This window comes from Anser brachyrhynchus (genome assembly GCF_964034855.1).
Source record: "Anser brachyrhynchus genome assembly, chromosome: 4".
NCBI classification, from domain to species: domain Eukaryota; kingdom Metazoa; phylum Chordata; class Aves; order Anseriformes; family Anatidae; genus Anser; species Anser brachyrhynchus.
In genome coordinates, this window is record NC_137698.1 from 69,786,603 (window position 1) to 69,798,697 (window position 12,095).

Here is a 12,095-nt window from a genome sequence, read left to right on the forward strand (position 1 = left end):
ACGCGGCGCTGCGGGGCTTTCGCAAGGCCGGGCGAGCCCCGGCTCGCAGCCCCTCGCTCCCCGTCTCCCCCTCAGGCGCCATGTTGTGCGCGCGGTGTCCCCCCTTCCTCCCCCTCGCCCCACCGCAGCCTGCCCCCGGTTTTCAGCCCCGTTCACCCCCTCACAGCGCCCTCGGTCCGCCCTTTCCCCTCCCCGGGCTTCCCCGGGCAGCCTTGGCCCCGAGGTGGCAGCAAACCCCGGGGGAAGCTCTGCCCGCCCCCGCTCCGGGCTTCCCCTCGGCGGGGCTGAGGGCAGCGGCACCCGGGCGGGCAGCGGGGCAGGGCGGCAGGAGGAGCCTGCGAGCCCTTAAACAGCAGCGGCCGCCCCCTGCCTACCTCGGGGAAGACGGAAGGGCGAAGCAACAGCAGCGGCACAAGCAGCAGCAGTAGCACCAGGAGCAACAACAGCAGCGCTACCAGCAGCAATAGTCCCGGCCGTGCCTGGCTCCTCGCTGGTTTATATGCACCTGGCCGGGTTGTTGATCGCCCCGGAGGAGAGAGAGAAGAAGGGGCAGCGGCGTGAGCGAGGCTCGTCCCCCCCCGCCATGTGCTCGGTAAGCGAGGGTAGCAGCACGGACCCGCTGGTAGCCCGCTTCAGGCAGGTGGAGGAAACGCTGGAGAAGCTGCACCGGGAGAACAGGAGCCTGAAGAGCAAAGTGCCCCGCTACAACGCGCTCTGCACCTTGTACCACGAGTCGGCCCAGCAGCTGAAGCACCTGCAGCTGCAGCTCGCCGCCAAAGAGGCGACGATCCGGGAGCTGAGGAGCGGCCTGGCCCGCCAGCAGCCCGCCGAGCCGGGGGCCGAGCCCGCCCGCTCGCTGGTGGACAGCCTGCTGGAGCAGCTGGGCCAGGCCCGCCAGCAGCTGCGGGACAGCGAGCGGCTCTCGGCGCAGAAAATGGAGACGCTGAGCCAGGTAAAGAGGGGGGACCCCCCCACCACCACCCGGGGGTCCCCCTGGGCCGGGGGAGACCCCTCGGATCCGGCCCCGCTGCCTTGCCCGAGGCGGCGGGACCCTGAGGCGGGCAGCGGACCCCCCTCAGCCCTGCCGCCCCCCTCAGCCCTGCCGCCCGCCTCCACCTTGTTGAGCTCAGAGAGGTTGAAAACAGGCTGGATTTTCTTACTATTTTTAATATTTTGAATATTATTTTTTTTTTAACGCAGCCGTGCGGCAGGAACGTAGGGGGGCGTTAGAAATCTTCACGGAACTGTTTTCGCAAGCAGCAGGAGAACATAGTAAAAAAAAAAAATAAGCAGCCCACAAACTAAATGTGGAAGTTCCGTGTTAGTTAAAGACCCTCCTGGTTATCAGATGTAACTCTGTAAGACACACAACTGGTGCCAGCGCTTTTTTCTATTCAAGTGTTTTTTTGAAAGTGCACTTTAAAAAATGGCTGACGCTGTGTTGACATTAAGATCGTGCTTTGAAGAAGGAACCAGCAAGTCTGCATTGTGATGAGAGAGACCGGGGGGAAATAGGATCTCTCTTGTGACAAAACAGTCACAAAACTGCCTCCCCTCCCACCCTCCACAAGCTCTATTTTTGGTACTGCCGTGAAGACTTTCCCATGTTCGGTCTGAAGTGCTTAAAGAACTTTGAAGCATTTCTTTCTGTATGAAGCTGTATAAAGGAATTTCCAAGCCAAGAAGTGGTACTTAAAATTGAAACACGTATTTTTGTCATAAGTAATCTCTTGACCTAATGCTTATACAAAACATTTTCCACATATGACACTCACCTACAGTACATTTAAATATGTTCAAGTTTGGAAATTTGTAACGAGAGATGATCTTGGTGACACTTTGCAGACAGATAACAAACCGGTGGCATCTGAATGCTTTCTGTAGCCTGATGCAAATGCCTTTAGTCTATAGCAGAGGGGAAAATTCAGCATGATGTGAAAATGTAAACATCAGCAATAAGGCCAAGTGCTCTTTCTGTAAGTTAGCCTAATAATTTCTTTTAGAAATAAACGTTTTATGCCTTGCCATAAATACCAAAATCATTGTCACTAAAAATAACAAGGCACTTTCTGAAGTCAGATGCCTACATGCTGGCAGAGTGCTTCCTGTGGTTTGTGGCTCCGTTAGTGCTGCTGAAGAACTGGAGCAGAGTTGAGCCTCTGTGTCTCATGGTCTGTGCTGGTACCCAGGGGAACATTTCTGCAGAGATCTGGGCTACCAGCAGCCTTTACTTTTGAAGCATGACAGGCAGAAGCTGGTTTTGGAAAAATCAGGGCTGGCGTACTCGAGGTGCATGGTACCTCTGAGTGATCATACCTGTCTGTGAGCAGACTTCTTCCTTCTCAAAGCACCTGAGCCTTCTCAAAGCACCCGAGATGAGAAGTTAACTTGATGCAGTGTGGATGATCCCCCAGACCCTTCTAATTCAACGAGAGCGTGCAGCAGTGAGATGCACCTTTGTTTTGTAAGACTGCATCAGGCCCCCTTACATATGTTGGAGTCAGCCATGACCAAAATACTTCCTGCTGCCACATGGATTTCATTTAATCTTTGCTTGTCCTCACCACTCCTCCTTTTCTAGGTGGGAAAGTTGCTGTGCATGCTCTCTGACTTGTCTTTGTCACAGTGCCAGGCAATGACTATGCTTCATTGGGTTTTGATAACTTTCCAGTTCCAATTTTTTGAGGCAAATCTCTACTATCTGGTAATTTGGAATGTAGGAGTAGTAAGCATTTCTCAGTCTCCATAGCTATTCCTTTAAACTGTTTTTTTCTTTTAAGTTTAGTTTTATCTTTAGTTTGTAGCTGCTGTATATGATTGTCATAAAATCTTCCCAATTCTTTGCTTGTTGTTTCTGAATTCTTCATTCTGCTTACCAGGAAGTGCTTGTATAGTTGTCTGGGTAGTTTTTGATCGACTGATCTGTCAGTTCTAAGGTTGAGTGTTTATACAGAAATTAATCGGATTTTTGCTTTTTAAGTACTTAGCAGGGAGCGTAGGAGCAGTATGGGATTACTGCAGTGTGAAATTCAGCCTTAGAGATGTTTTGGCTTTTGAGTTCACTTCGCTTTAAGTAACTTCCCCTCCCCCTTATGTTTAGGAAGTGCAGAAGTTGAATCAGCAACTAGAGGAGAAAAATGGAGAGATACAGCAGATGATAAATCAGCCTCCATATGAAAAGGAGAGAGAAATCTTACGACTTCAGAAGAGCTTGGCAGAGCGGGAGAAGGCTCAAGCCACCAGTGATGTTTTGTGCCGTTCACTCACTGATGAAACTCACCAACTACAACGCAAATTAGCATCCACAGCAGAAATGTGTCAACATCTGGCAAAATGTCTAGAAGAGAAGCAAAGAAAAGAGAAGGGGAATTCAGATGACCAGATTCCTACTGAAAGTTCTAATCAGGTAGTTTTACTGCTACTATGGTTTGTACACGTCGTTAGCTTCTAAGGTGTTTATTACGATATAAAACTTGGAGAGAAACAGCCCTTTGAATAATTTCATGTGTGGTGCAAAGGCTACCATGGCAACCTCTAAATAACTGATTACCAAAAACTGAGGATAGAAGCTGTCATCAGTCACTTGTGCTTTGGCTATTTCATGCGTTTATTTCCTTATCAGACTTTTTTTTTTTGAGGAGAGGATCCGGAGAGGTCCTCTGCAACCTCAGCAATTCCGTGATTGCAATTGTTCCCTACAGGTACTGCAGCCAAGTACCTTCTTTATACTGAAGAACATCTGTGTGCATCACTAGATGGTGCTGTGTTTTTGAAGATGCTGCTGACTTGTTTAAGCATCTAAAATCACAAACCAAAGAAAAATCGTTTTAAAAGTAGTATTTATACTAAAAACTCCAGCATGTGGTCTTCTCAGGTCAGGATCTGGCTTTGCACGTGTAGTATAGATCTACAGAAAGCTGGTTTCGGAAGAACTGGGCAAGGTGTCTCACCGATTCCTGCTCTGGGGTTCCCCTCTGCCCTCCCATTGTAAGGTAGCACTTCTCTCCAGCACATGTGTTTAGACAAACTGCTTTGTGATAGGAAAGTGGCAGAAATGCTACTGAGAAGGACAGAAACACATGGATTATGTTGTGCTTCGCTGTGGCTTTGCAACACCTTCTCTTTCACCTTAGATGAAGCTTTTCAGTGCAGGATAGATAGCGTTGTTCTATTGTTCCACAAATCATGACGGTTCAGTCACTAGGTAATTCATGATACTATAAGCAAGCAACATTTGAGGTGCTGCCTCCAGTAACAGGTAACAGTACTGAATAGGGTGCTATAGACTGTTCTCACAAAAAAAAAAAGAATAATTTTCTCATGACTTTATTGTTATGAAGTGTAACGCTGTGTTCCAGATGACCACTCACCTATGCTTGTACGATTAACTACAGGCATATATCACTTCCACTTGTTAAAGCGTTCCAGGAGCATTTCCAAAGAAAATTTAATCACATGAAAACTAGCTATAATAAATAGTTAAAGGTGACTTAAATGTAAGAGAAAAGGACTTTCTGAGGGAAACTTGAAACTTTTAGTATTATCAGACTTTGGGTAATTGATAGACAGGAAACTTGATTGACTTTGATCTATGTAACAAGTAGCTAACCTTGTCCAGTGGGGACTTCCCTCTTGAAGAAGAGAAATTTCAGATGCAAGTACTAGCTGATTCTAGGGAATTTTGTACAAAAGTGTTCTGTATTACTCATGTACACCGGGGTTTTTTTAAGCAGATGTCACAACTGTAAAAAAAAAAAAGTATCCTTTCACACAATGTATCAAACAGGTTTTCTATAGTAATTTCTTCTTAATACTAGCCAAAATTGACAGTAATAGCAAAGCAGTATGCAGGAACGCATGTGTTCTTGTCTGGAGTGGGGAAATGCAGTTTCCAAGGATGTTACGGCAACTGTTAAGCACAGTTGTCAGCAGGGTAGTCCCTCTGGCATGTAAAGGGTGGGGTATTTTCCTTGTTAGCTTCAGTGTGCTCAGAGCTTGGTAAGATGTTTCTATGACACCATGCGGACATATCTAAAAGATATCTAAGATGGTAAAAACCTGACTATGTTTTGCTTATTATACTAATAGTATAGCATGCAGCTTTTAGTGTTAAAGAAATACAGTTTATAGAAACAGGCAGACTCGTGTATGGACTTATTTCAGTGATGGCAAGTATTTTTAGAAGAAACACAAAAGATGATTTCCAGTATAACAGCATAGCTAAGTAACATCGGGAATTTTTATGTTAAAGTAACGCTTCCTTTATCTGAAAATTACAGGTGTTAGACAATGAAACCTCACTTCAGACCCTTATCTGCAAGCTACAAGATGAAAACAAAATGTTAAAACAAAAAGTAGCTCACGTGAGTACTTTCATTTATACAACATGAGAATTGATTTTGAATTACAGGAAGTTTGGGAATAGCTAAGGCCTGGTTAATCTAATTAAAGGGCAGTTTAATGCAAGTCCCAAGTTGTTTTTAGTCATAAAGCATATGACTTACAAGCAGAGCACAGTCTTGTTTCCTTGGCTAAGAACAGCCTATTATTTAAAATATTTTTTAAGTGTGCTGCAGAAAAAAATGTTGTCCCTTCCATGCATCAGTATTGCACTCCAGAAGAACAGCACTAGCCCTAGGGTGACTGCCAACCCCTCCTATTCCTTATTAATTAATACTGTCTCCGTGGATTGGCAAATAGCGAAGGGTGCCTGTGAAGAGCCTGGCTTATGGCATAATCTTCCCCTCTGGCATGAAGTAGCTCATCCACACTCAGTGGTTGAGTCAGCATATTATATACAAACAAAAGTATACATACATACTTTAGTATATATTTATTATATATATAATATATATAATATATATAATTTGAATCCTGCTAATATAGACAGCTTATGGAGGCTTGGAAGTGTGTGTCTTCATGTTGTGACTGCTGTGATCTTTCAGGTGGAAGACTTAAATGCAAAATGGCAGAAATACGATGCTAGTAGGGATGAGTATGTGAAGCGGCTGCACCTGCAGCTAAAAGAGCTCAGGTCCCAGCTGGAGCAGCAGCATGGTGTAGCTTCCGCACAAACCAATTCTGAGCTGATGCAGAAGGAGATACTGCGGTTAAACAAGCTACTGGAAGAAAAAATGAATGAGTGCATCAAAACAAGGAGGGAATTAGAGGATGTGAAGAAGGCTAGTGAAGGAGACACTGAGCGCATACAAATGCTGGAGCAACAGGTTAGTAAATTTTCTTTTTGTTGCCCCTGGAGGTGGGAATTCTGTTTCTCCTCAGACCACAGAAATCTAGTGGGGAAAAAATGAAATATTTCTTAGACCTTTTACCACTTGTCTTGCCCCATTTGGATATACAGATACTTAATACCACACTTGGAAAGAAACACCACTTAAAAAACTACATGTGGGTCTACTGGCTTTAATATTTTCTGGTACAGATCTGAAAAAGAAACAAAAATGCCTTTAAAGCACAGATATGACAGCCAAGATAATACTGAGATTCTGGGAGTAAGTGCTTACAAACAAAAAGAATCTCAGCCTCAACTATTTAATCTAACCTGCCATGCTGAAACTTCATTAAATGCTAACATAATGATTCTTTTTCAGGTCCTGGTTTACAAAGATGATTTCACATCTGAGAGATCAGACAGGGAACGAGCACAGAGTAAAATACAAGAGCTTCAGCTAGAAGTTGCATGTCTGCAACACCAGCTGGCAAGACGACAGGTAAACAAGCAAAATGCTCGTTTCTCCAATAAGAACATCTCATCAGGATTCAAGACTAAAATGTACTTCTAAATACATGTAAAAAAACACCTTAGTCATTCTAAAGCCATTTCAGTTCAGTGCAGCTATCAAAAACTTGTATTCTTTCAAAGTCAAGCTCTAGCAGAGATGCATGTCAATACATACATATTCCTTTCCAGTCCATTTTCCCTCTCTTTTTGTTGACCACAATAACAGTGAATTCTCATAAGGGAGAAAAGGACAAGTGACTTGTGTTAAGTGGCATCTTAAAAGTAGCATACTAGCTATATCCTGTTTTCTAGAAGCCTGCTTGTAGCTCTTTCAAATAAAACTGCAAAAACTGATGCCTATTTTATTTGCAAATCTTCAGGTGAAACCGTAAGCAGTGTTTCAAATAAAGGTGATATTATTTTAAAGAATGTTCTTATTTCATTTTTTTCAAAATCTCTTCTTTCTCTTTCTAGGACTCAAGAGATACAAGTAGTCATTTCCGAGTTCACGTTGGTAACCAAAATCATACGCATGTACAGACGAGCACTGAACACCTACGAGGCAACAGCCCAGGCCAGACAGGCACGAGAAGAACACCTTCGCAGTCTGAACAGACTTCTCCACCTGGAGACAGTGGAAACTCAGGATCAGAGGGCAGGGGACAGGGTGAACTTCGATGCCCTCACTGTATGAGGTTTTTCAACGATGAACTCAGTGATGAATTTCTCAAGCACGTTACTGAATGTTGTCAGTGACAACGTGGTGTGAGGCACATAAGAAAATCACTACTCTATAGACTGTAAAACTTGGACAAATGGACACCTCTTAGTAATTAGGAAGACGAACAGTATCTACCTCTTATTTGATTTCACCTTCTCTTGGACTATACAAAAGACTTCAAGGTAAAGCAAAGTGTTTTCATGAAGAATTATTTTTGACAACTACAAGGCAAGCAAGCGTAATGCAAATTCTACTACAAATTAAAGAAAATGAAACTTACAGCAGTAGCTAGCTTCAGAGTGCAGCTTGACTCTTATTGGAGAGTAATTCTCCACAGCAGTCTGAAGGGCTTAGGAGAAGAAGTCACTGAACTTGAAATCTTCCTTCTCTTCCAAAAACATAGTCTGAAGAATGGGGGAGGAACAGCTTCACAGAAGACAAAAAAAAATGTCTTGTGCTTTATCTGGATTAAGAGAATATTTTCTTGGCTATTGAAATCGAACTTTCAGACATATTTGAAAATCCCTGTGTTCAACTGAAATCAGGAGAAGTGAAAAAACCATACAAGGGCTGGTTGTTAACTAAAACTAGCCTGTCTTTTTGCACAGACAATGTACAGGGATATTTATTTTTTTTTCTGTGCCATAAATATTTCACACATTTGTAAATGTGTATTTGTGTAATTATTGATTGAATTCTAATTCTACCAAAGTATTATTTTTATAATAAACGTGATCGTGAAGTTGCTTTACTATATTAGTAATGTAGTCAAAAATGGCTCTTTCAGTGTATCATAGTTCAAGTAACTACACTTCAGGGCTAACTAAATGTCATGGTTTCAGGTATGAGTTATTCCATTACTGCAGTGACAACCAGTGTCTCAAACTGTATTCAAATAGGTTGAGAGTCACTCACTTGTGAGAGGACAGATGATCTTTCAGCTGTATGAGAATTCACTTAATGCACTACCCTGCCATGCAGTGTTTGTGACAAGGCCATTGATAACTTAGTTTTTTTCTTATCATTTCTACGTTGGAGATAAATTCAGCATAGAGCTGAGGGACGGTTTTTAGATGTATTTTTAGAGATAAGGGTGTACAAACATAACAGGGCTACATTTTTGTTCCCAGCAGTGGCTCCAGGTAGTTCTGACTAGGTCGGAGCTACAGTTAAGGACTTTATAGCCAAAGTAAAGGCCTACTGTAACCATGACCTTTCATAATTAAACAAAAAAACCCAGCCACCTTCCTTTGTATAATGCCCATCTTCTGCTTTGTTTCCTTTCCAGTTAAGAGGGCTGTGGATGTTTTCCTTTGCTTACCCCTCTGTATTTCTATTATCTTCCTTCTTTCCCGAGTGCTTCCAAAAAAATAAAAGTTGCTGTGATTTTCTAGAGCATGGCCTCTTAGTCTCCCATAGAGCACATTTGTTCCTGATGAACATCAGCCTGCTCAGAGCAAAAGCCAGCCTCCCCATTACTTTACTTCCCCAAGCAGCATTGAATTGTGATCGGTCTTCCTTGCGCTGTTTCTAGCCGGTTTCAGCACAAGCACAGAAGGTGCTTTTCACTGTGCTCCAGGTTCACAACACTGTACAGCAGCACACACCTCTTCCCCAAAAAATAGGTAACTGAGCAACGCAGTAGTCCTATCCCTATTTAATGTGGTGTGAACCTGGTGTGAACAGAACAGCTGAAGGAACTACGAAGTCACAGCTGCTTTCCTGCGATGAAAGGGAAACAGATTTTTGAAAGAAAAAAGAAATTGTGGCTTGCTCATATCAGAGCAGTAGTTCACTTCATCTCATGAATACAGGAAGGCATGTACAAAATTCCGTGATGAATAGCTACACATCTCTAAGCACATCTTCATTATTTCATGATCCTTTTACAGCCCCAAAAGAATCTGATTATATGTGCCAATGTTGCTTTAGGTGGGATATTACCAAAAAAAAGATGGGTGGGCCACTGCACGCAGCCTGCAGGTGCAAGGGTTTTTAATGATCCTATCTCTAACTGATTGTAAACCAGTGATTACTGGTTTGTTCTTCCCAATGCAGCATGCATAAACATGCACTGATTTTTTTTTTTAGGGTGACCATTTTATACATTACCTTTTAAGGTCTCAGAGATCAGATGTAGCCCACACAATATAGGCTGAGAAAAATATGATTAAGCTTCCTGTGGCATAAACTAATCTCTTGGTAGTTTATTTCTTCTGACTGTTCTCAGTAGAGAAGTCTTGTTTATGACTTTAATGTACATCAATACCATATTGCCAGTAATCGATCCAGTAGAATGATTTTTTTTTATTATTTTTAAGTGATTCACTCTGCAAAACAGTTACAAAAGACAAATACAACAGTAAATTCAATCTTGGCCTTCCTTTTTTTTTGTTGCTTTGAGATGATCACCGCATTGATACACATCAGTCAGAAGCTCAAGCCTGCTGTGGGTTTTCAATGTGTTCATCTGTGGGGGTAGCTGGACAGACTGACTTACAACTATTAGAAACAGATGCAAGAATTAAGATCTACACTGTGCTGTATACAGAAATCAACACAAGATATACTCATGGTTTCAAGTCCTGTAAATCAGTCCCCTTGTCAAAGCAGAGATTAGAACCCAAACCCTGAGAAAGGAGGGCCCTTTAACGCTGAGAAACTGGATAGAGCTACGAAGAGGACCACGCTGGACCAACAAATGCGAACTGGTGAAGTTCTAAATCAAGCACAGATTACAGCAAGTTTCCTGTAACCTAACCGAAAGCTGTGCAATAAGAGTCTAGAATTTGAATACTGGTGGCAAAAATCTAGGACAGATCTACTGCTTTTCAGTATAAAAAAATCTCACCTTCAGAGCTATTTTACAATTTCCTATTGTGTAACCCCTCCTTCCCCTCCCTAAGCTGGTAAAAAAGCCTTACCTTGCCTCACCTATTTCTTTATTGTCTTTGCGCTAACAAGAAAGCAGTTACACACCGTGAAGAACTACCAGTGTCTGATTACTAAAACTACAAGTGATTTGAATTATAGGGCCTGAACTATTTGTCCCAAGAAATACCTGTTACCCAGTGCATGGATTTTTACAGCAAAGTCACCGGCAGACCTCTTGAAAAAAAAAAAAACATGAAATCTCTATTTGCCCTCTCCCCACCAGGCAAAGCACACACATCCATGCTTCCCAAGCAAGTACTACAACATCCACATTCACGATTCAGGTTCCTCGAATTGCAGACTGAAATGTACAAAAACCCACCAGCCCCACCACCCCAACACTGAAGTGAAAGCAGCCTTAAGTTCCCAGCAGTTTTTGAACCCTTTAAATTAAGGAGAGCTCCTTGTCGCCTCACACTGGCTTTCTCTGCCACTTGGATGGCTGTCCAAGGAGCGTGTGTCTTGTTTGGCCAAATGGTGAAAGCAACCCAGTTCCTTTCCCCCAAAAAAGTGCTAAAGTAGTAAAAGTGATAAAGTGATAGTGATAAAGTGAAGAGGTGATAAAGATGAGTAAGAAATAACTGGATAAAATGAACACCAACAGCTTTATGAACTTTCAGTAGCCATTTGTACTACCTGTGTTCACTGAAAACACACCTGCGAAACTGCAGAAAGAAATCCTCACCCAGGAGACTTAAAGCCACGCAGGAGATCTACAAGACCACATGGGACTTAGTTCCTTATTGGCTGAGTTGGTACCAAAAGGCATCTGAGGTAACTGAACCCTGCTCAGGCCCATTCCAAATTGTGCAACTCTCTCACTGCTGGCAAGCAATGCCCTTCGTGGAAAGGCACAGAGATGCTAAAAGGCAGACAGAGGTACCCCTGGAGGTCCAGGGAGGCTGGATGGAGGCATGATAACTCTTCTGGGACTTACAGGAACATTTCTTAGCATAGTAAGAGATGCCAAGATGTATCTGTCCAATTACTGTCATGATTAGTTCATCCCTTCTCTTAAAATTTCTCTCTCCTTACCATTACCTTCCTGAAGCTGTCCTCCAGAACAGTGTGAGTTCAGACCCTGGACAAGCAGCTCTCTCATCACCAACGAGGTTTTCAGACTAGAGCTTCGCTCCAGGTGCTGCCAAGCTGCTTCTCCCTTGCTCCTGGATCTAACTACATGGTATTTTGGTTGGGATTTTAAAGCAAATACTATTTACTAGTACTGCCAGGGCGTGCTGGTTGCCATGCAGAAACAGGCCCTCAGCACATCACCACAACAGCAGCTGTAGGCAAGACTGACTCACGATCACAGAAAATACAACCAGGAGAAACCTCAGAAGTTGGTCCCTACCCCAAGAGCCCCAAGGGAGAGTCAAGGTCAACAATAAAGCTGTCTTCTGGAGCACGGTAAGTACTGAACTACAGAACCAACAGCCTAAAGATCCTCTCAAACCTTTGGCAACTTTAAGGCCACGTCTGTTTCCCCCTCCAATGATTTGTAGGATATTAGAACTTTTAAACCAAGTCTTAAGCGATGCCTCAAGATTTAGTGCTCACTGACATTAATACCAACGACAAGAATAGAGTTTGTTCAAGAAGATACCTATGCTTGACGGTATTTTTTTTTAAGCTTCTATTTCCTGTGGCTTTGCTGCGTGTGTATATATAGAAAGCAAGGGAAATTCCAAACAGCAC

The 12,095-nt window shown here is 43.1% G+C and overlaps 1 protein-coding gene across 1 annotated transcript; it reads left to right on the plus strand.

Annotated features, from left to right (window-relative positions):
• The first annotated feature begins 383 nt into the window (after positions 1 to 383).
• Positions 384 to 8,220, plus strand: TNIP2 (TNFAIP3 interacting protein 2). The gene is made up of 6 exons (XM_080590603.1): positions 384 to 952; positions 3,101 to 3,406; positions 5,280 to 5,363; positions 5,946 to 6,227; positions 6,612 to 6,731; positions 7,217 to 8,220. Exons 1-6 carry the CDS (start codon positions 500 to 502, stop codon positions 7,496 to 7,498), a joined length of 1,527 nt encoding a protein of 508 aa, XP_080446729.1. The 5' UTR covers positions 384 to 499; the 3' UTR covers positions 7,499 to 8,220.
• The last annotated feature ends 3,875 nt before the right edge of the window (positions 8,221 to 12,095 follow it).

Excerpts from the sequence above, each read along its gene's own strand:
- TNIP2 (XM_080590603.1), top strand. The coding sequence starts at position 500 with ATGCACCTGGCCGGGTTGTTGATCGCCCCGGAGGAGAGAGAGAAGAAG. Across the intron at positions 953-3,100 it reads AAATGGAGACGCTGAGCCAG|GAAGTGCAGAAGTTGAATCA; the intron begins GTAAAGAGGGGG and ends CCTTATGTTTAG. Across the intron at positions 3,407-5,279 it reads CTACTGAAAGTTCTAATCAG|GTGTTAGACAATGAAACCTC; the intron begins GTAGTTTTACTG and ends TGAAAATTACAG.